At 39.2% G+C, this 23,317-nt stretch overlaps 1 protein-coding gene across 1 annotated transcript in view; it reads left to right on the top strand.

The window, feature by feature from the left end:
- The first annotated feature begins 4,074 nt into the window (after window positions 1–4,074).
- Window positions 4,075–23,317, top strand: part of SYNJ2BP (synaptojanin 2 binding protein) — a 40,496-nt gene continuing 21,253 nt past the window's right edge. The window contains exon 1 of the mRNA XM_032344620.1: window positions 4,075–4,271. Coding sequence (XP_032200511.1) covers window positions 4,208–4,271 — 64 coding nt within the window. The 5' untranslated portion in view covers window positions 4,075–4,207. The remainder of the gene's footprint in view (window positions 4,272–23,317) is intronic.

Here is a 23,317-nt window from a genome sequence, read left to right as displayed (position 1 = left end):
GGAGAAGGATCCTTGAACAGCCCTTCTTCTCTCTTTGCCCCACCTCCATCCTGCCTTGGCTGGCCCCAACATCTTGGGGGCTCACACAGTACCCTAACATGCTACCTACCACAGAGAAGAGTGTGGAAGAGTGGAAGCCTGAGCAAATGAGGATGGAGCAAGGGAGGGTAGAACCATTTGGGGTTGGCATTCAAAACCCTGGCCAGGGTTGGGGTGAGGGTCAAAAATAGTCTTCACTAGCAGCGTCTTCACTGTCACTGGAAAAGTGGAGGTATCACTGTGAGGGTGATCCCTAGGGGGTCTTTGGAGCCCTCTTCCTACCTTCCCTTGGCCTCACTCCATTCTCCCTCTCCCTTGACTTGGTGCTCACGTGCACCTCACCAGGGTTTGTTACTACAATATTATTGGCTATATCCCCTATGCTGTACATTACATCCCCATCACTTATTTTATAACTGGAATTTTGTACTTCTTTATCCCCTTCATCTATTTTGCCCACCCCCACTCCCTCCCACTCTGTTAATCAACAGTTTTTTCCCCTTTGAGTCTTTTTAAGAAAGTTTTATTGTGTTATGTTAGTCACCATATAATACCTCATCAGTTTTTGATGTAGAGCTCCAAGATTTCTTGTTTACATATAACACCCAGTGCTCCATGCAATTCTCTTGGTTTTTTTTTTCATTGATTTGTTGCATATTCCCTCATTGATGATTTGCTTTTCCCACTTCTATTTCCTCTCTTCTCTCTTGATATTCCAATCTCACTTATAACTTTATTTTTTTCACTTACCATATTCTGCTTTTTATTACGATCATGTTATCCACTCATTCAATCAGCATGTTGAGGAGGCTTGGAAGTGAGGGTTGTATGAATCTGAGTTTGAAGATGAGAATTTTTTTTTTTTTAATTTGAGAGAGAGTGAGAGAGCATGTATGCCAGAGCACATGAGGCAGGGCAGAGGGAGAAAGAATCTCAAGCAGAATCTCAAACAGACTCGCTGATGAGCACAGAGCCTGGCCCAGGGCTCAATCCCAGGACCCATGAGCTCATGACTGAGCCAAAACCAAGAGTCAGATGCCCAACTGACTGAGCAACCCATGAGACCCTGAAGTGAGAAGTAATTTTTAAACTGTCATCTCATTTAATCCTTTCAACATTTTAAAGATCTATTATCATGCCCTTTTTCGGATGGGAAATCACAGTTAGGAAATGTTAGGTTACCCGTTAGAAGCCAGACAACTAAGAAGATGGGACCAAAACTTGAGACCAGGTCTTCTGACATCATCTCCAGTGTTCTTGTCATTATTCCTTATTAAATTCTTGCAGGATTAGCAAGTAAGAGGTCTTCCTGCTGAATCTGTCTTTCTCTCTCGCTCTCTCTCTTTAAACATGGTAGGTTCTGGTTTGATTATTTAATCCGAAATTGTTTTTTAATTTTTATTAATTTTTTTAAAATTTATTTTCTGTGCTCCAGAATTCATTGTTTATGCACCATACCCAGTGCTCCATGAAATACATGCCCTCCATAATACCCACTACCAGGCTCACCCAGCCTCCCACCTCCCTCCCCTCCAAAATCCTCAATTAGTTTCTCAGAGTCCACAGTCTCTGGGGGAGACTGGGGAAGAAGTCTGTCTTCCCCTCCAATTTCCCCCAACTCCCTTCTTTTCTCCATCTTCCCATGTTCTCCATGTTATTCCTTATGCTCCACAAGTAAGTGAAACCATATGATAATTGCCTCTCTCTGCTTGACTTATTTCACTCAGCATAATCTCTTTCAGTCCTGTCAATGTTGATGCAAAAGTTGGGTATTCATCCTTTCTGATGGAGGCATAATACTCCATTGTATATATGGACCATATCTTCTTTATCCATTTGTCCATTGAAACACATCTTGGTTCTTTCCACAGTTTGGTGACTGTGGCCATTGCTGCTATGAACATTGGGGGTACAGATGGCCCTTCTTTTCATTACATCTACACACTGTTTTCCAAAGTGGCTGCACCAACTTGTATTCCCACCAACAGTGTAAGAAGGTTCCCCTTTCTCCATATCCTCTCCAACACATGTTGTTTACTGTCTTGTTAACTTTGGCCATTCTAACTGGTGTAAGGTGGTATCTCAGTATGGCTTTGATTTGAATCTCCATGATGGCTAAAGATGATGAACATTTTTTCATGTGTCTGTTAGCCATTTGTATGTCTTCTTTGGAGAAGTGTCTGTTCATGTCTTCTGCCCATTTTTTGACATGATTATCTGTTTTGTGTGTGTTGAGTTTGAGGGTTTCTTTACAGATCTTGGATATCAGCCCTTCATCTGTACTGTCATTTGCAAGTATCTTCTTCCATTCCGTGGGTTGCCTCTTTCTTTTGACTGTTTCCTTGACTGTGGAGAAGCTTTGGATCTTGATGAAGTCCCAAAAGTTCATTTTCGCTTTTGTTTCCTTTGCCTTTGGAGACATATTTCGAAAGAAGTTGCTGTGGCTGATGTCAAAGAGGTTACTGCCTACGTCATGCTCCAGGATTCTGATGGATTCTTGCCTCACATTGAGATCTTTTATCCATTTCAAGTTTATCTTTGTGTATGGTGTAAGAGAATGGTCGAGTTTCATTCTTCTACACATAGCTGTCCAATTTTCCCAGCACCATTTATTAAAGAGACTTTTTTCCACTGTATATTTTTTCCTGCTTTTAATCTGAATTTGAATGCTTTAATCAGAACTGCACTTTTCAACCCTCCAAGGTGCCCCACCAATCCCTCTGGTGTAATTCCAGGTTGTTTCCCACATTTAAGTCCTCTTCCTGCACTTTAAGGCTTTGAGGTTTTGATCCGAAATCATTCCTTAGAGCTCTGTTTTTGGAATTCTACTTCAAAAGTCAGGAAGGCTGATGAAGTCACAGCTAGTGCATCCACTAGTCTTACTGTAAGAAATAAATAAATAAAAACCTTGGATTTTCCAAAGGAAGAAAACTTTACCCCTCTAGTTTTTCTTAGCGAATTTTCTTGAGCAAATTTGTAATTATAAATCCTTCCTTTGCCTGTTTTTTAAATAAAAAAAAAAATGTATTTACTGTGGTGTGGGGGTGGGGGGATGGGGTGCGGGCTCAGTCCTTAAGCCTCTGCCTTCCGCTCAGGTCAGGGGATGGAGCCCCACATCGGGCTCCCTGCCTGCTTCTCCTTCTCCCACTGGCCCTACTTGTGTTCGCTCTCTAGCTGTGTCTCTCCTTGTCAAATAAATACAATCTTTTTTTAAAAAATGTATTTACTTATTTGAGAGAGCGAGGGAGCAAAAGCACAGGCGGGGGTCGGGTGGGGCGCGTGGTGCATGGTGAGAGAAACAAGCAGCCCCCCCCCATTCCCCCAACCCCCACCTCCCCGCCCTCCGTGAGGCAGGGTTCATCCCAGGACCCTAATATCACGACCTGCCCCGACATCAGGTCAGAGGCTTAACCCACTGAGCCATCCAGGCACCCCTCCTCTGTATCTTTTATTTGTACATAAATTTTTTTCAAAAGCCAAAAAGCTTTTTGTCAGGTACAACTCGATTTGAAAGAGAATAGTGGTCCCATTTCCCCTCACTGTAGGAGTTAGCCTAGGCTCCTTGCTCCAAGCTTTAAGTGTCCTGCTTGTCACAGTTTTATTTTTCCTTCGGATCGTGGCAATTACCTAACACGGTTGGCCATTACAGAGGTGAGATACCGAAGAATGTACACAGCAAACGGTGTTAAGTTCTCTCCCATGAGAACATGCATGGGATGGATTGGATCTGCCCGGCTCTGTAAAAGGGTGAGATTTCCTTCTCTGCAGTCGCATTAGCGGATTGCCTCTGACGCCCCTTCTAATCCGAATAACAGAATTTATTCCCCCCTCCCCCACGAGATGTCAGGAGCTTTTGTTGAATTTCTCCTCGCCAATATCAATTTATTTGTGTCTCTGACCTTGACAACCTCCACTCTCAACCGTAAAGTAGGAGGATGGTAACCGACTCGTCTCAGCCGGTAGTTCGTGGCGCGGGCGGGGCAAGGGAAGCCGGGAGAACCACGACTCCCAGTATGCCTTGCGCTCCCGGCGCTCCCGATTTCCTCTTCCGGTCGCCGGGCTCCTGAAACCGAAAGTGCTGGGCTTTGGGCGCCGCGCGGAGATTGGTTCACCTTCACCTGCGCGAGCCCGGGCCGACCCAGGTGGGAAGCCAGAAGAGCGGTGAGACATGAACGGGAGAGTGGATTATTCGGTCACTGAGGAGGAAATCAGTCTTACCAGAGGACCCTCGGGTACGTGTGGCACAGGTCGTCTCCGGGCGCAGGGTGCTCGAGGTGATGGCAGAGCAGAAAACTCTCCTGCTGAACCCGATTCCTTCGGCCTTGGAGCCGGCGGGCCCCAGCCTAGAGGTTCCCCCACAACGCTCGGAGCATGTAGAAGACTATGCGGGCATCCATCGTTAGCCCGACCCGGGTCTGAGGAGCCCACCTCATTTGTCCGTCAGCTTATCACCTGTCTTCTAGTCAGGAAGGTTTTCTTTCGCGTGCTGATAGTGCTAGAAAGTTCTGCCCCAGAGCCTGCTTTTTAAACACCACAGCCCTCTTTCCCGTTGCCTGCCTAATCCCTGTTCCTGTGAGACAGTTCCGTAAACGGTGTTGACTGTAAATGCATAGCCGTTTTCTTGGTGCTGGAATCATCCCTCCCGCCTTCTTTCCGTTTTGGGGAAATTCATTTAGAATGTCACCTGGAATGCTAAAACGGAAAGAAACCTTAGAGATTGGCTACAGCACTTTTCAGACCTGGTTGTGCCTCAAAATGACCCAGGGTTTCTCTTAAAAAAATGTTAATTCCAAATAAAATCTTTTTTTTTTTTTTTTCTTTTTAAGATCATTCCTAGGTCCCATCTCTAGGAATTTGGATTCAGTGCAGATTTTTGTTTTTGTTTTTGTTTGTTTTTAAACAAGCACATCCTGTGATTCCGACACCGCTAAATCCTCACTTAGCCTTCAGTCATCTTTCCCCTAGAACCCCTCTGGCCCCCCCCCCCCCCCCCCGCCCGGTTTCCGCCAGCGCTTTCTCTCGAGTGGGCTCTTAACGCTGTTCAAGGTCAGCCTGCCTTGGTTTTTGTTGCTTCCCCTTTACAGCTGTCTGGTGTATGGATTAAGAGCTTTAGCGTTGGGATTACGTAGATCCATCTGGTATCTAACCTCTTACTAGAACTTTGACACTGATTGTCTGACTACTTTATTGATAGAAACTAAGCCTTAGTTTCTCATCTGTAAACTGTGCATGATAGACTGTACTTCAAAACGTTCAGAACATTGCCTGACACCTGGAAAGCACTGTGTGTTTGCTACTATTGGTGTTATTCTTGGTAGAGGAATAGATTGATGAGCACAGTAAATCCTACTAAATAACTGTTTTTCCAAGACTCTTCAGTAAGTCATCAAGTACTCAGAGCTCTAGTTCTGAAATGTTTCTGTAAATCTCCCGCTCCTTTCCTCGACCCCACTGGGATCTCCACTACCTAAGACAGCCCATCATCTTTTCTCATGTGGAATTTTGCAATATCTTGACCACCACTTACAGACTATTCTTCATAAAATATAGCTTTCAGAGTCATCTGTACTTTGTGTTTTTTTTTTCTAGTTATATCAGACTGGAAGTCAGTTTTACGTATAGAAAAGTAACTCATTCTAACCTGCATGATTTAGTGTCATACTTCATAGGAGCTCCTAAACGTTTTTTGAATGCTCATTCAGTATGCCCAGTTCTTTTAGATTCATTTTTCCTACTTTATGTAAATCTCTCCTTCTCTCACTCTTAGCATTTATTGACTTTTGAGGCCAGTATGAAAAAGTATTGTTAACCCAAAAATCTGCTTTTCTGTACTTCTCATCCATTGGTACTTGTTCCTAGGGTCAGTTAAAACAATGCTAGCTCCTTTTCTGATTGTCCTGCAAGTATTTAAAGTTGTCCTGCTCCCATTTTGTCTCTTTCGTCTATAGCATAGGCATCCCTCATTATTATATTAGCTGCCTTGATGTGATTTGGAATTTTGATTCTTGCCCATTAAGAATTTAACATAGTTTGACGTGGTTCTTTCACTGTGGCATCCGCAGTATTTCCAGGATCTCCTGGCTATAGCAGAGGAGAACTCTGATACTATTTTGTGTGTTTAAGTCACTGAATATTTTTTTTAAAGTTAACAATGTAATATCACATTTTTTGGTGTTTGCATAGCAGGGTTGACAAATGTTCAGCTCACCATTTGCTAAAATTTTCTGATCCTGTTGATCTTGCAGACTGAAAGTTCCTGGTGTTGACATTTTTCTGAATCATTGGAGTTAGGACAAACTTCAAGGTACTAATAAAGAAGAACAATTATATCTAGCTAATATATTTCCCCCAAAAGTACTTTAGTTTCTATAGTATATATGCATTTATTCACAATGAATATTTATTCATCAGGTGACTCCATTAATTTTCCGAAGTATGTTCATGTCTTACGCATGTAAATTGATAAACTTAAGAGTTTAGGAAAGTAGAGCCCCAAATTTAGGATTGAACTGGGATAAAAACACTCATTTGACGTTTGGTTGTTTTAGTTAACAAGAGAATGTTTCAAGTTTCTGTTTTTCGCCTCTCAGAACTAGTTACCTGGTATGTTGTACATCTAAGAAGTCTCACATTCTGATTCAGCTTTTCTTCGCTATGTCATCATGAAGACACACAGGGAAGAAGTCATTTATCCCAGTAACTTTGATAGGCTCATAGAGATTTTTTGCTCTGCAGAAGAAATATGAAAAGCCTCTAGTTCTAAATATGCATTTCTGTTTGTAGCCAACATTGTCGCTCTTTTTGTACAACTTCTTGTGCAGAGACCTGAAAGTTTAATCAGGTAACAGCAAAAATTGTATATTCTCTTGCACTTTTGTGCCAGTGTTCTGTCAAGGGCAAGAGTGTTGGGATATTTTCAGTGTTTGGGCCCATTTTGCAAGGTAAATGAACTTACTCTGTCTGATCATGCTTACTGCAAGGGAACAAATGAAATCTTGAGGAAGTTATAATGAAGAAGTGAGTATCTGAGGAGGCAGAAAGAAGCTTGGCATGTAGCTTGGCATCTCACCTGTTCCTTCTTTTTTCAGGGATTTTTTTTTTTTTTTTAAGATTTTATTTATTCATTCGACAGAGAGAGAGAGAGAGATCACAAGCAGGCAGAGAGGCAGACAGAGAGAGAGGAGCAAGCAGGCTTCCCGCTGTGCAGAGAGCCCAATGCGGGGCTGGATCCCAGGACTCTGAGATCATGAACTGAGCCGAAGGCAGAGGCTTAACCCACTGAGCCACCCAGGCGCCCCTCACCTGTTCCTTCTTCTTCACCTGTATTAAGGAGACACTTAGGCTGGATGACTTTGGCGGTGTCTTCCACTTACTTCCAAGAGTTGATGATTTTGCGGGAGGGGGGACATTCCATATGTTACCTTACGATTCCTGCCATTTTGGACTGACAGTGGGTGATCTGAAGGGTTGTCAGAGGCAGTGGTCAGAATTTTAAATGGCTTCAAACACTTGAGGAGTTCACCTTTTATTCTTTATGGAATACTGTTGATTTTTTTTTTCCTGTGGGAGCTCAGCTTGCTTATAGTCTCTAAGCCTCCCACATTGTCCTTTATTAAATTAAGAGTTCTTAATTTTGAAAAGACCCAGTTACTCTAAGAAGTATCACAAGAATCTAATCTAGCTCACCCCCTCTACCCCCTACCCCCAGCCCCACTGTAACAGATAGAGATTGGCCATAAAGACAGCCTTGTGACCCACTGGGTGTTAACATTAGGATTCCTTGTTCAGGGCTGAGGCCTCAGTGGGTTTCAGCAGGTTTCTCCTGATATATTATCTTTAAAGAAGGAAGAGAATCTCTATTTTTACTTTTTTTTGCAGAGGATACTGCTTTGGTATGGTGTTTTAATAATGAATAATTAGTGGGGTATTATATTTCTGATACTATGCTAGTTATTTTATTTAACTCATGTAATCTTCACAGCAACCATGAGTGCTAACTGATTCATCCATTTTATTATTTGAGGAAATATCTCTCAGAGAGGTTAGGGATTTGTCCAAGTTCTAAGCCAGTGAGTTCAACCTAGATCTCTTGATTCTACTATTCCATATGTTGCCTTCCAATATAGTAGCCATGTCTAAGGAGTTGATTCCCAGCCTTTCTCCTAGCCTTTATTTGATTATATCATGCCTTAAGGATTTGAGGCATCTTAGACAACTTGCACAGTCCACAGTGGAAAGTTTTTATAGTTTGCTGTTGGTAGAGCTGAGGGCATTTCAAGGGAGAACCTAAAAACAGGAAATCTCATTAAGTCCAAGTATTTAAGTCTCTACAGATTGGTCATGCACTTTGCATTTGACCTTGAGACTGTTAAGTTTTCTGAACTGTTCATTCATGTACCAAATAGATCTGGGACTAAGGTGCTATGTCTTTGCCCTATTTTCTCTTGCATGAAGTCTTACCCTTAGGAATTTACATTCCAATGGAGACATTACATTTACACCTCAAAAGTGAAATCTCAGTGCAAAGGATTAAGGACTATGATGAGCCTGTATGTTGTCATAGGGCAAGGGAAATGTGGTGGGGAGTGTGTTAATTTCACCTTGTACAGGACAAGTTCAAAGAATAGAGCCATTGATAAGGGCCAAACCCATCAATTTCAAGAAGGTAGAATTTATGTTGGACTTACAGACAGTCTATAGGTGAGTGCCAGGCACAGGGAAGGGTATGGCCTGTGTAGTAATAGAAAAGAGAAAATTAGTAAAGCGTATTCTGAGGTCAGTGAGTACACCAGCCTGGGTAGAAGGGAGGGTTCATTTAGGAGAGTTAAGGGAGATGAGGTTGCTGAGGTTGTTAGACAAGTACTTAATGCTAGTGTGGAAACTTAACCTTTCTCTAAGGTTCCATTTTGATTCCTTTCCCTTTCTGTTCATTGATTAAGACTGAATTCAAAAACCTTCTCCAGGAAGCCTTATGTAGGCTAGCTGCCTCCTTGTTATGAATACCATACACCATTTATTGAATGCCTGTCATGTATTGCTAAACTAAGCACTTTGTCTCTTGTACTCCCGATAAGGAACAGTTGAAATGGTTATTAGACCATTGTACAAGTGAGAAAACCTTGACTCTTATGTCACACATTTTTTTAAGAGGTAGTGTTAAGAATCAGATTCAAGTCCGTGTGACTTAAAAACCCAGGCTGTGAACCATCATAGAAAGTTTTTGTTCTCTTTAGGCTCCAACTGGACCCTGTACATATCTCTGTCTTATGTTTATTTCTGTATTTGCTTCCTTACTTGTGTCTCCTCCCTCTATGAGCTCTTCTGATTCAAAAGATTTATATCCTTCGTCTTTTGTTTTCCTAATGTCTTGCTGGGTATGACACAAAGTGGTGGGTAAGTGTTCATGAAATGATTAGGAAGACATAGATGTTGGGAAAAATAGAATAGAAATATTGATAAAAGAATCAGTAACGTGGTCTAATTTAACTTTCAGAAAGTCGAACAGGGTTCTCAACTAACTTAAAGAATGAATTTAAACATAATGTGTTATGCATAAGAAAGAATGAATTTGAACATAATGTGTTATAATGCATAAAAAACTAAGATTCAAGAAACAAGGAGCTACAGTAGCTAGAAAATCCCATAGAGTAAAGAGAGTGTATTATACAAGTCTTTAAGATTGTTTCAAGGATCATTTTTGTTAATATTTTTTCAAGACAATCAAAAATAACTGTGAAGTAAAACATCTAGGAATTACTCTGAAGAAATAGAAAGGCAAGCTGATAGATGCTGAGCTATAGCAACATTTTTTATTTTTTTTTTATTTTTTTTATTTTTTATTTTTTTTTAAAGATTTTATTTTTATTTGTCAGAGAGAGAGAGAGAGAGAGAGCGAGCACAGGCAGACAGAACGGCAGGCACAGACAGAGGGAGAAGCAGGCTCCCTGCCGAGCAAGGAGCCCGATGCGGGACTCGATCCCAGGACGCTGGGATCATGACCCGAGCCGAAGGCAGCTGCTCAACCAACTGAGCCACCCAGGCATCCCGATAGCAACATTTTTTAAAGCCATATGACTAGGCAGAAAAATCATCAATGACTATTTGAATAAGTACAAAGTTATTGAGGAAAAAGATCTAAGATGATCTTTTCTTAATTAGGAACAAACTGTTGGTTTCAGGAGAGTCAGAAATAAAGGGAAGCTGTTCTTAAAAACATTCATTTGATGTTTACTATGTGCCTACACTATGATTAGGAATCATAGATACTAGAATAAAGAATAAAAGATCCTTATTTTTAAGAATTTTGGAGTTCAGTAGGAGAATAATTATTAATTATGATAGGCATATGGCAGGTATCTCAAGAGGTAGAATAACCATAATAACTATGGACCTTTGTAAAGTAGGTTTGGTTCCTTGTAGGTCAGACAAGAGACTCAAGACCATATTAAATGTCTTTAGGAAATGTTTAGGATATTATAGATGTTTAGGATATGTTTAGGATATTATAGATAATATCCTCCCCTTGTATAAAACTATGGTGTATCCATGCCTACTACAATGTGCAGATTACCATATTTTGGGTAAGAAGCAGTAGAGTAAGAGAAAGTTGAAAAGATGGCTGTGGGGGAGGGTTCAGATTATAATATGAGGTGAAAATGAAGAGATCGAAACTTTTGAAAGAAAGGCAACAAATGGAGACATGATCCAGTAGAGACCTGGCATGTATGTTCAGTGTTTGAACAAAGACTTATCCTGAAATGAGAGATTAAAGATACCTACATAGATATTTCAGAAGAAGTTGAGGAGCTGTCAGTCAAGAAGAGGAGGCTGTAAAGCAGTCAGAATGTTTTCAGGGTTTCTCTGGGAGATAGGGTTAACTGAAATTGAAAGTGTGCCGTGAATTGTGAGCCGGGAGAACAGCTTATAAAGGTAAGTGCCACAAGGTCACATAACTTGTTTTGAAAGAATTATAATGGTGCTGGCAGAGTTTAAGCTGATTATCTGATGCAGGATTGGCTATTTAATTAACAGGTGTTACATTTGCTCTCTTCTGTCCAAAGTAGAAGGATGTGCCCAGTTGGCAAAAGTCAAAAAAAGTAATGATGTTCTGAAAATTGAAATAGGAGAGGTACATAAGGCCTACTTCCTCAAAGTCCTTTGCACTCTATTTTGAGTGACTCTTAGTTAGCAATCCTTCCTTCATTTTGAAACTTCTTTTACAGAGCACTAAATAGAGGCCCAGGTATACCTCCTCAGTACTGCCTGAACCATCTTTGGGAGGCCATATTCTTTGTTGCCCCTGTTGATGGAGCACTGTGATAGGAAGGGACTGGCCATGGGGCTAACACGTTTTTGGATTGTGGCACCATCTTTGTGTTCCTGCAGTGTTAAAGATTTTCCCTCTTTCTCTGTTTGTCAATGCATATGTACTTGTTAATGTCTTTTCGAAGACGTAGCAAAAAACAAGTGATGTATTTTATCTTTGCACCAGAGGATTTCTGCAGAGCACAGTTTTTTTTTTTTTTAATTGTGTTACATTAGTCACCATAAAATACATCATTAGATTTTGATGCCAGTGTTCCAAGATTCATTGTTTACAGTACCCAGTGCTCCATGCAATACATTTTTTCTTAGTACTCACCACCAGGCTGGTTTTGAATGACAAGATGCCTAGTCATTTCATCTCTTTAGTCACTCGTTTGAATCATTCATTCATCCTTTCGATTCACATATATTTATTTTTTTGCTAGATACTATGGCTACAGAAGAGAATTGAATTTTAACATGATTGCAGTGAGCAGCAGAGCATAGTGGTGAAGAAGAGCCAAAATGCTAAGTTCCTAGCTGTGAGACTTTGGGCGAGTTCCCACACTTCTAAATGCCTCATCTTCCTTAGATGATTCCTTAGAGTATTAATCAAACTTACTCATAGACTTGTGAGACTTAAATGAATTTGTTTGTTTTACAAATATTTTTATATTGTAGACTCTGTGCCAGGCACTGTTCTAAGCATTTTACCAAAAGATAATTCCATTCACTCCCAAGTACTAAAGTGGTGCCTGCCATTACCGCTGCTGTGTGGCGTATAGACTCCAGCGGGAGAAGAGGTAGTCATCCCGGAAAGGCAGGGTCCCCTGTGTCATAGGAATTTTAAGGTCATTGGCCTTTCCCTTCAATATTTTTCTTTTTCTTTTGTGCTGCCTTTTTTTGGATTATGAAAAAGCTTGCTAGAGTCTCACAGAGAATTTTTTAAACCTTGCTAGATTTCCTTAGAGCCGGAAATGTTAGTTGTTTCTGACCTGAGTGTTCTTTCCAACAGCATTAACGGTCACTTCACACCAACTGAGGTCTGTATATTGACAAGGTACTGTGTGGGCACAGGAGATAGAAAAATGCACAAAAGCTGGTTACCTGTGCATGGGTGTTTATAGCAGCTTACTCATAATTGAAACTAATTTCTGCAATAGGGTAAAGAGATAATTAAACAAGTAATTACTGTAAAGTATGTTTCTAGGCAAAGGGAAGAGGACAAAGTCATGGAGATAAGGAACAGATGTTGTGTGTAGAAGGCTGATAAACAGAGTAGTAGTAGTTATTAAAATTTTTTTAAAAATTTAATTCTAGTACAGTTAAAATACAGTGTAATACTAGTTTCAGGTGTACAGTATAGCGATTCAGCAATTCCATACAGCACCCAGTGCTCATCAGGGCGAATGTACTCCTTAATCCCCATCACATATTTCACACCTCCCTACCTCCCCTCTGGTAACCATCAGTTTGTTCTCTAAAGAGTATGTTTCTTGGTTTGCCTCTCTCTTTTTTTCCCCATTGGTTATTTGTTTTGCTTCTTAAATTGCGCATCTGAGTGAAATCATTTGGTATTTGCCTTTGACTTATTTCACATCATATGATACTCTAGCTATATCCATGTTGTTGCAGAGGTCAAGATGTTACCTTTTCTTGTGGCTGAGTAGTATTCCATTGTATGTATATGCCACTTCTTTATCCATTCATCAGCCTGTAGATACTTAGGCTGTTTCCTTAGTTTGGCTATTGTAAATAATGCTGCTCTAAACTAGGGAAGCAGATATCTCTTCAAATTAGTGTTTTTGTGTTTTGGGGTAAATATCCAGTAGTGTGCTTACTGAATTATAGGGTAGTTCTATTTTTAACTTTCTTTCTTTTTTTTTTTTTTTAAAGTAGTCTCCACACCTAGTGTGATACCCATCTCAGGGCTTCAACTCATGACCCTGAGATAAAGACCTGAGCCGAACTGAGATAGAGTCAGATGTTCAACTAACTGAGCCACTCAGGCGCCCCTATTTTTAACTTTTTGAGGAAACTACGTACTGTTTTCCACAGTGGCTGCACCACTTTGTATTCCCACCAACAGGCAAATATTAATTTTTAAAATTAAGACTTTAGGGATGCCTGGGTGGCTCAGTTGGTTAAGCAGCTGCCTTCGGCTCAGGTCATGATCCCAGCGTCCTGGGATCGAGTCCCACATCGGGCTCCTTGCTCGGCAGGGAGCCTGCTTCTCCCTCTGCCTCTGCCTGCCATTCTGTCTGCCTGTGCTCGCTCTCTCCCCCCCCCCCCCCGATAAATAAATAAAATCTTAAAAAAAATAAATAAAATAAAATTAAGACTTTATTTCTTTAGAGCACTTGGTTTCACAGCAAAATTGAGGAAGGTATAGAGATTACCTCTATGCCCCCATTCCCACATATACATATCCATCAATAGTGACAGTTTATTTCTTCCTAATCTTTGTCTTTTATTTCTTACCATACTGACTAGGACCTCCAGTACAATAGTAAAATACTAGTGGAAAGAGTGAACATCCTTTCCTTGCACCGAGTTTTAGGGATGTTAGTTTGTAGCTGCTTTTAATCAGATTTAACATTTCCTTATATTTTTAGTTTGCTGAGAATACTTATCATGAAAAAGTGTTGACTTTTGCCACCTGCTGTTTCTGCATTTACTGAGATAATCATATGATTTTTCCTTTACTAACTGCTGAATTTGTTCATTTGATTGACCAGCGTTAAAACCACCTTACATTCCTTAGGTAAACCCCACATTCATCCTTTTTATATATTGCTGGGTTCAGTTGTTTAATATCTTCTTGGGGATTTTTGAGTCTATGTACAGGAGGAATGTTTTTCTGTAGTTTTGTTCCAATGTATATTTCATGTTTTGGTACCAAGATGATCTTTTTCATAATAAATGGGTTAAGAAACATTTTGTGAAATTATGAACATACTGTGGATTTCTTTTTGCATACGGAAATTATTTCTTCCTTAAATGTTTGCTACAGTACATCAGGGTAATAGTCTAGGCCTGAAGTTGTGGGAAAATTTTTTTTTATTATGAATTCAGTATCTTTAATACACTTGGAGATTTCTTTTTAAAGATTTTATTTATTTGAAAGAGAGAGAGAGATCACAAGTAGGCAGAGAGGCAGGCAGAGGGAGAGGGAGAAGCAGGCTCCCCGCTGAGCCAAGAGTGGGATGCAGGGCTTGATCCCAGAACCCTGAGACCATGACCTGAGCCAAGTGAGAGGCTTAACCCACTAAGCCACCCAGGCACCCCTACACTTGGAAATATTTTGAATAGATATGGGGTATTCAGACATTCTGTTTCTTCTTGAGTCAGTTTTGATAAGTTGTGGGGTTTTTTTTTTTTTTAAAGAAATTTCCTGTTTTACTGACAGTCACCATAATTATTCATAATATTCCCTTATCCTTTTAATATCTTTAGGATATATAGTGATAATCCATTTGTATCCCTGAAATTGATAATCTATAAAGTACATTTTCTGGATTAGCCTTGTTAGCAGTTCATCAACCTTACTAATTCTTTCAAAGAGCCATCTTTTTGGCTTTGTTAAATTTTTTTCACTTTTCTTCTTTTACTTCCTTTAGGTTTAATTTAGTCTTCTTTTTCTAGTTTTTTAGAATAGAAATTGAAATCATTGATTTTATACCTATTTATTCTGTGAACATGTAAAACTATAAATTTCCCTCTAAATGTTGCTTTGGCTGCATCCCACAATTTTTAATATATTGTGATTTCATTATCATTCAACTATAGTGTTTTCTGGTTTCCTTTACAGTTTCATCTCTTACTCATTGGTTATTTGTTTTCCAAACATTGAGGAAATTTTTTTCAGTATCTTTTTTTACAGACTGGAGCTGAATGTTTGTGGTACCCCCCCCCCCCAATATGTTGAAGCCTTAACCCTCAGTGTGAACAGTATTTGGAGATTTGGAGATAAGATCTTTATAGAAGTAATTAAAGTTAAATGAACTTAAGGGTGGGGCTCTGATCCTATAGAATTAGTGTCCTTGTCAAGACCCAGAGAACTCTTTGTCTCTCTCTCTGTCTCTCTTTCTCTCTCTCTCTCTCTGCACAGGCACAAAGAAGCACACAGTTAAGGGTACCTGAACAGCTCGGTGGGTTGGGCCTCTGCTTTTGGCTTAGGTCATGGGGTGCTGGGATCGAGCCCCACATTGGGCTCTGCTTAGAGGGGAGCCTGCTTCCCCCCCCCACCTGCCTACTTGTGATCCCTCTCTCTGTTAAATATATAAATAAAATCTTTTAAAAGAAGAAGAAGAAGCAGCTGCAGCAGTAGCAGCAGCAGCAGCACATAGTGAGATGGTAGCTACCTATAAGTCAAGAGGAGGCCTCAGTATGAAATTTTCCTTGCTGGTACTTTTATTTTGGACTTCCCAGGCCTCCAAAACAGAAATTTTAACTTTGTAGTCTGTGGTATTTTGTTATGGCAGCCCAAGAAAACTAAAACAGTTATTTTTGCTGATTTCTAATTTTAATGTCCTTTGAAATTTAGCAACACAGACTTATGGAGTAGCCCGTGCTCAATCTTTGTGAACATTACCTGTGCATTAGAAAGGAATGTTATTCCATAGTTGTTGAGTGTGTTGTTCTGTAAAGATAAATTAGGTCAAGTTGGTTCTTAGCGTTGCTCAAGTATTCTGTATTTTTACTGATTTTTCTGTTTACTTGTTCTATCAGATACTGCCAGGAAAGTGTTAAAATCTACAACTGTCATATTTTATTTGCCTTTTTTTCATTTCAGTTTTTGCTGCATATATATTTAAGTTCTACTCTTGGGTATGTTCATATTTGTTTGGTATTTTAATGTCATCTTGGTGAATTGACCCCTTTTTCATTAGGAAGTGTGCTTTTTTATCCTCTGTAATATTCCTTGTTCTGAAGTCTACTTTTTTATGATATTAAAAGGGCCAGTCCAGTTGTTCAGTGTATCTTTGTCCATCTTTTTCATTTTAACTTGTGTTTTCCCATGTATTTATGATATTTGGTGCTTTTATTTTTTTATATAGATCCAGTTTCTGTTCAATGTTATTTCTCTTTTGCCTGAAGGATTCCCTTTAACATTGATCATAGTTTAGATCTGCATGTGACAACTTCTCACAACTTTTGTTTTTCTGAAAAGATAGTTATTTTCCCATTCTTTTTGAATGCTATATTCACTGTACATAAAATTCTAAGTTGACTTTTATTTTTCTTTTAGTATGTTAAAGATGATGTTTCATTGACTTAAGGCATGTATGGTTTCTGAGGAAAAGACTATTGTCATTCTCATCTTTGCATCTTAGTACTTAAGTGTCCTTTTTCCTGTGACTACTTATGAGATTTTCTTTTTATCTGTCTTTGAGGAATGTGGTATGATGTACTTTGCTGTTTTTTTTTTCTTTTGTGTTTATTCTGATTGGAGTTTGTTGAGCTTAGATCTGTTTATGTAGATTTTTCACAAATTTGAGCCAATTGTTTCTTTTTCTTTTTTAATTTTTAAAAATTTATTAGAGCAGAGTAGAGCTAGCAAGATGAGAACACAAGTTGTGGGAGCGGCAGAGGGAGAGGGAGAAGCAGGCTCCCCACTGAGCAGGGTGCATGATGTAGGGCTCAATCCCAGGACCTAGGATCATAACCTGAGCTGAAGGCAGACACTTAACCAACTGAGGCACCTAAGCACCCCAAGCCAGTTGTTTCTTTGAATATTTTTTGTTTCCCTTTTTCCTCTTCTTCTGGAACTCCAGTTACATATTGCTGTTATCCTCCATGTTATTGTGGTTTCTCTTCTAAGTCTTCATGTTCATTTATCTTTTCTCCTGTGGTATCAGATCTGCTGTTAATCACATCTGGTATATTTTTACTTTCAGACGTTGTAATTTTCAAACCTGTAAGTCTCATTTTTTTAAAAAAAATCTTCCATATTCATATGTACATCAGTGGAACAAAATAGAGAGTCCAGAAATAAACCCATGCATGTATAGTCAATTAATTAATGATGAGGGGGCTAAGAATATACAACAGGGAGAGGTTAGTCTCTTTAAAAATGGTATTAGGAGAACTGGACAGAATGCAAAAGACAGGCAAACGCGAAGAAGAATGAAACTGAACCACTATCTTACACCATATACAAAAATCAACTCAAAATGGATTAAACGCTTGAAAAAAAAATGTTCTGTTTTGTCATTAGATTTGACTTTATGTCCACATAGTTATAATAGCCTTTTAAACATCTTGTCTGCCCATTTCATCATTTATTATTTCTGGCTGTTTCTAATGACTGATTTTTCTCTTGATTATTGTTCATTTTTCTTGTGTTTTATAGCATGTTAATTTTTAATTAGATTCTGGATGTTGCAAATATTACATTGTTGCATGTCTGCATTTTGTTTTATTACATTGACATTGTTAATATTACAATGTTTACCTTTGTTTTAGCAGGCAGTTAAGTAACTAAATAACTTATAAATGGGTTTGACCTCTGGAAGGCCTGTTTGTAACCTTTTCTAGGTTCTGAAGTAGCATTTACTTCACATATAGTTCAGCTCTACAAATGAGGGATGCTCTAAGTGAGTGTCCACAGAATTTTCAAATGAATCACTGAGGATTTCCATTCTGGCTGGTCAGAACTTGAAAGTCTTCTTGCATTTTGTGAACTCTGTTAACAGTTCAGCATACAACTTCCTAGTGTTTGTTTTTCCAGCTTTGTGGAATTTGACTCAACATATGCATGGGCCAGTACTTGGTAAAGACTCATGCAGATGCCTGAATCAATCTCTCTCTCTCTCTCTTTATTTCCTGCCTGAGTTCCTCCTTTCTAGAACGTTGCCCTGCAACTTCCAGCAACCTCACCCTCTCCAAACTCTAATCCCCATTTCATCAAGCTGGTAGTTTCTGCTTGGGTCCAGCTCCATGTGGTTTTGATCAGAAATTGCCTCCAGATGGAATATTAGGGTGATCATTGAGCTACACTGTTTTAATTCAGTATAACATATATTAAGAGGAATATATGCCACGACAAAATGAGGTATGTTCTATGAATGCAAAGAAGATTCAGTGAAAGAAAATTGTTCAAAGTAATACGACTTGATAATAGAATGAAGGAAAAAACCAATGTGAGGGGCACCTGGGTGGCTCAGTGGGTTAAGCCTCTGCCTTCGGCTCAGGTCATGATCTCAGGGTCCTGGGATCGAGTCCCACATGGGGCTCTCTGCTCAGCGGGGGGCCTGCTTCCCTTCCTTTCTCTCTGCCTGCCTCTCTGCCTACATGTGATCTCTCTCTGTCAAATAAATAAATAAAATCTTTAAAAAAAACAACAACAATGTGATCTTCTCAGCAGATACAGAAAAAGCATTTAGGAATATTCAAAACCTTTCCAAGTTAAAAACAAAGGAATAAGAGGAAATTTCTTCAACATGATAAAGGCCATATACAAAGAATCCACAGCTAACATCATCCTCACTTATGTAAGCATGAAAGCTAAGACCAGGAATAAGACAAGGATGCTGCTTTCACACTTGTATTCAACATGGTATTAAAAGTTCTAAACAGGGACGCCTGGGTGGCTCAGTTGGTTGGACAACTGCCTTCGGCTCAGGTCATGATCCTGGAGTCCCGGGATCGAGTCCCGCATCGGACTCCCAGCTCCATGGGGAGTCTGCTTCTCTCTCTGACCTTCTTCTTGTTCATGCTCTCTCTCACTGTCTCTCTCTCAAGTAAATAAATAAAATCTTTAAAATAAATAAATAGATAAATAAAATAAAAGTTCTAAACAGGGCACCTGGGTGGCTCAGTTGGTTAAACATCTGATCTCAGTTCAGGTCATGATCCCAGGGTCCTGGGAATGAGTCCCCCATTGGGCTCCCTGCTCTGTGGGGAGTCTCCTTCTCCCTTTGCCCCTGCCCCTCCCCCCATGTGCTGTCTCTCCCTCTCTCTCAAATAAAATCTTTAAAAAAATAAATAAAATAAAGTTCTAGCCAGAAAGACTGATTAGGCAAGGAATAGAAAGAAAAGGTGTACAAATTGAAGAGGAAGAAGTAAAATTGTCTCTATTCACAGATGCATGAATTTACTTGTAGTAAACTCTAAAGGTTCTACAAAAAAAAACAACAAAACCTGTTAGAATTTATAACAAATTCAGTGAAGTTACAGGATACAAACTCAACACACAAGATGAGTTTAGTTTCTCCCCGTTAACAATGAACAATCTGAAAAGGAAAGTAAATAATTAATTCCATTTATGGTAGCATCAAAAGCAATAAAATACTTGTAAATATGTTTAAGGAGGCAATAACTTGTACATTGAAAACTACAAAATTTGACAGAAATTAAATACATGAGTAAGTGGAAATATATTCCACATTCATGGATTGAAAGATTTAGTATTGTTAAGATGACAGACAGTACTGTCCAGAGCATTCTGCAGACTCAGTGCAATATTTGTCAAAATCTAATTGGCCTTTTTGCAGAAAGAAAACCACATTCTGCAATTCATATGAAATCTCAGTGGACCTCCGTAATAGCCAGTGCAATCTTGAAAAGAAAGAACAAAGTTGGGGGACTCACAGCTTCCTGATTTCAAAGCTTGCTACAAAGCTACAGTGTTCCAAATAGTGTGGTAGGATAGATGTATAGAGGACAGAAGTATAAGGACAGATGTATGAAGCAATGGAATAGAAAAAGGGGCCCCAAAATAAGGCCTCTCCTTTATGGTCAAGTGATTTTTGAAAGGGTGCCAAGACCATTTGTTTCATGGAAGAACAGTTTTCAACAAATGATGTTGGGAAAACTGAATCTCCAAATGCAAAACACAGAAGTTGGATTCTTGCCCTATATATCACATGTAAAAGTTAACTAAAAATGCATCAAACACCTTAATGTAAGAGCTAACACTATATGTCCATTGATTGATGAATGGATAAAGAAAATACAGTATAAGTATATGCAATGGAATATTATTCAGCTGTAAAAAAGAATGAAATCTTGCCATTTGCAATGACATGAATGGAGCTAGAGAGTATTATGCTAAGTGAAATAAGAATGGCACATTATGATTTCACTCGTATGTGGAATTTAAGAAATAAACAAATGAACTAAGGGGAAAAAAAAAAGAGTGAGGCCCAAACCAAGAAACAGGCTCTTAACCTCAGAGACAAACTGATAGTTACCAGAGCGGAGGGGGTAAGGGGATGGATTAAATTGGTGGGGATTAAGAAGTGCACTTGTTATGAGCATTGGGTGTTGTATAGAAGTGTTGAATAATTAAGTTCCACTCCTGAAACTAATATTACACTGTATGTTAACTAACTGTAATTTAATTAAAAACTTAAAATTAATAAACAACATATCTGCCCCCCCAAAGATCTAACACTATAAAACTCTTAGAAGAAAAGATAGGGGAAATATTTACATTTTGGGGCTTGATGATTTTTTGGATATGACATCAAATGCACAGGCAACAAAAGAAACAAATAAATAGGGTTTTATTGGGCGCCTGGGTGGCTCAGTGGGTTAAGCCGCTGCCTTCGGCTCAGGTCATGATCTCAGGGTCCTGGGATCGAGTCCCGCATCGGGCTCTCTGCTCAGCAGGGAGCCTGCTTCCTCCTCTCTCTCTCTCTGCCTGCCTCTATGCCTACTTGTGATCTCTCTCTATCAAATAAATAAATAAAATCTTTAAAAAAAATAGGGTTTTACCAAATTTAAATTAAAAATTAATTTTTAATTAATTTTTAATTAAAAATCAAAAATTTTGTGCATCAAAAGACACTAAAGAGAATTAAAGATAACACACAGAATAAGAGAAGATATTCACAAGTCATGTATCTGATAATGGATTAATATCCAGAATATATGAAGAATCCTTACAACTCAGCAACAAAAACAACAACAAAAACCATTTCAGAATATGCAAAGGACTTGAGGGACATTTCTCCAGAGAAGATATGCAAATGGCCTATGAACTCAAGAAAAGATACTCAGTATCTCCAGTCTTAGGAAAGTACAAATGAAAACCACAGTCACATATCACATCCCCTTCCACTTCATATCCACTAGAATGACTATTCTCCAAAAAACAAGTGAAAATAAGTAGTATTGGCAAGGATAAGGAGAAATTGGAACCTTGGGCATTGCTTGTTGGAATGTAAAATGATGCAGCTATTGTGGGAAACAGTTGAGAAGTTCCTCAAGTTGTCAGAAAAATTGCCATGTGATCCAGCAGTTCAGTTCCCAGATAATTGCCCAAAAGAATGGAAAGCAGGGACAGGCACTTGTATACCAGTGTTCTTAGCACTATTCACAATAGCCAAAATGTGGAAACAACCAAATGTCCACTGACAGGTGACTGGATACACAGTATGTGGTGTAGACAAACGATGGAATATTTTTCAGCTTGTAAAAGGAGTGAAATTCTGATACATGTTACAACATGGGTGAACCTGGAAGATACTGTGCTACGTGAAAAAAAGCGCGTCACAAAAGAATGAATATTGTATGATTCCACTTAGATAAGGTGTATAGAATAGGCAGACTCCTAGAGATATAAAGTATGATAGAGGTTACTGGGGTGAAGTAGAGGGAGGAGTTACTGTTTAATGGGTACAGATATGTTTGGGATTATGAGAAAGGTGAAGATGTGGATAGTGGTGATGGTTGTACAACATGGTGCGTGTGCTTAATGTCACTGAATTATACATTTAAAAATGGCTAAAAAGATAGGGGCACCTGGGTGGCTCAGTGGGTTAAAGCCTCTGCCTTTGGCTCAGGTCACGGTCGCAGGGTCCTGGGATCGAGCCCCGCATCGGACTCTCTGCTCAGCAGGGAGCCTGCTTCCTCCTCTCTCTCTGCCTGCCTCTCTGCCTACTTGTGATCTCTGTCTGTCAAATAAATAAATAAATAAATAAAATTTTAAAAACGAAGCAGAGAGAGAAGCAGGCTCCCTCCTGAGCAAGGAGCCGGATGTGAGACTCGATCCCAGGACCCTGGGATCATGACCTGAGCCGAAGGCAGCAGCTTAACCAACTGAGCCACCCAGGCATCCCAATAAATAAAATCTTTAAAAAAATGGATAAAAAGATAAATTTTATGTTACATATATTTTACCGCTAAACAAACAAACAGTGAGTTTGATTGACATCTAGGGAAAATTTGTGAGATTATCTTGGGCTGGAAAAAACCTGCAGGTTGATGGGGGCAAATAGGGTGTTTGTCAGTCTGGTTTTCATAATTCAGCAAGTGGCTACCATTGTTGGTGTTAATGGACTGTTTCATTTTAATTATGTCCAGAATTATTAGTTCTAGAATAATATGTAATATGTTTAAATATTGTTTTTTACTTTTACTTTATAACTTCTAGATTCTATAGATAAGAATCTAAAATAAACGAAGGGTTTTTCCTTCTCTTGCAGAAAGTAAACAATAGGGACCCTGACTAAGGTGATGACAGAACCCCAGAAGGACCAGTTCCTCCTCTGTAATATATTACTTTCGTTAACTGTTCTACAAACATTATTCCAACACTGGCAGGTTGACTCCCAAGATAGGCAGCCTTACTTTTTTTAATTTTTAACTTTTTGGCAGCCTTACTTATTAGCAGACTTTTTTTCCTAAAGTGGTTTTTTCTGTTTATTACAAAGATATGGTATGGCAAAATGGTTTAAAACTCACACTGTGTAATCACTGTCTTTGCTTTGTGAAGAGCTGTGTGACCTTTTGTAAAATTACTTAATCTTTAAGTGCATCTTCTTGAAATTCATCTGTAAAATGTAAGTAATAATCACTCTCTGTTGAGATTAAATGAGATGATGTATGTAAAGTGGGTAGCATAGTACCTGGTATGTATTAAATGCTCAATAAACATTAACCATTGCTTCTGCTATTACTGCTCTTACGCATAAACAAGCTCAGGGTCCAGACCTGGAGATGGGAAGGGGCTGTCCACAAGAAG

The sequence above is a fragment of the Mustela erminea genome, chromosome 5 (assembly GCF_009829155.1).
Source record: "Mustela erminea isolate mMusErm1 chromosome 5, mMusErm1.Pri, whole genome shotgun sequence".
Classification (NCBI taxonomy): domain Eukaryota; kingdom Metazoa; phylum Chordata; class Mammalia; order Carnivora; family Mustelidae; genus Mustela; species Mustela erminea.
The sequence above is the reverse complement of the archived record's forward strand: the minus strand, read 5'-3'. Positions and strand labels throughout refer to the sequence as shown.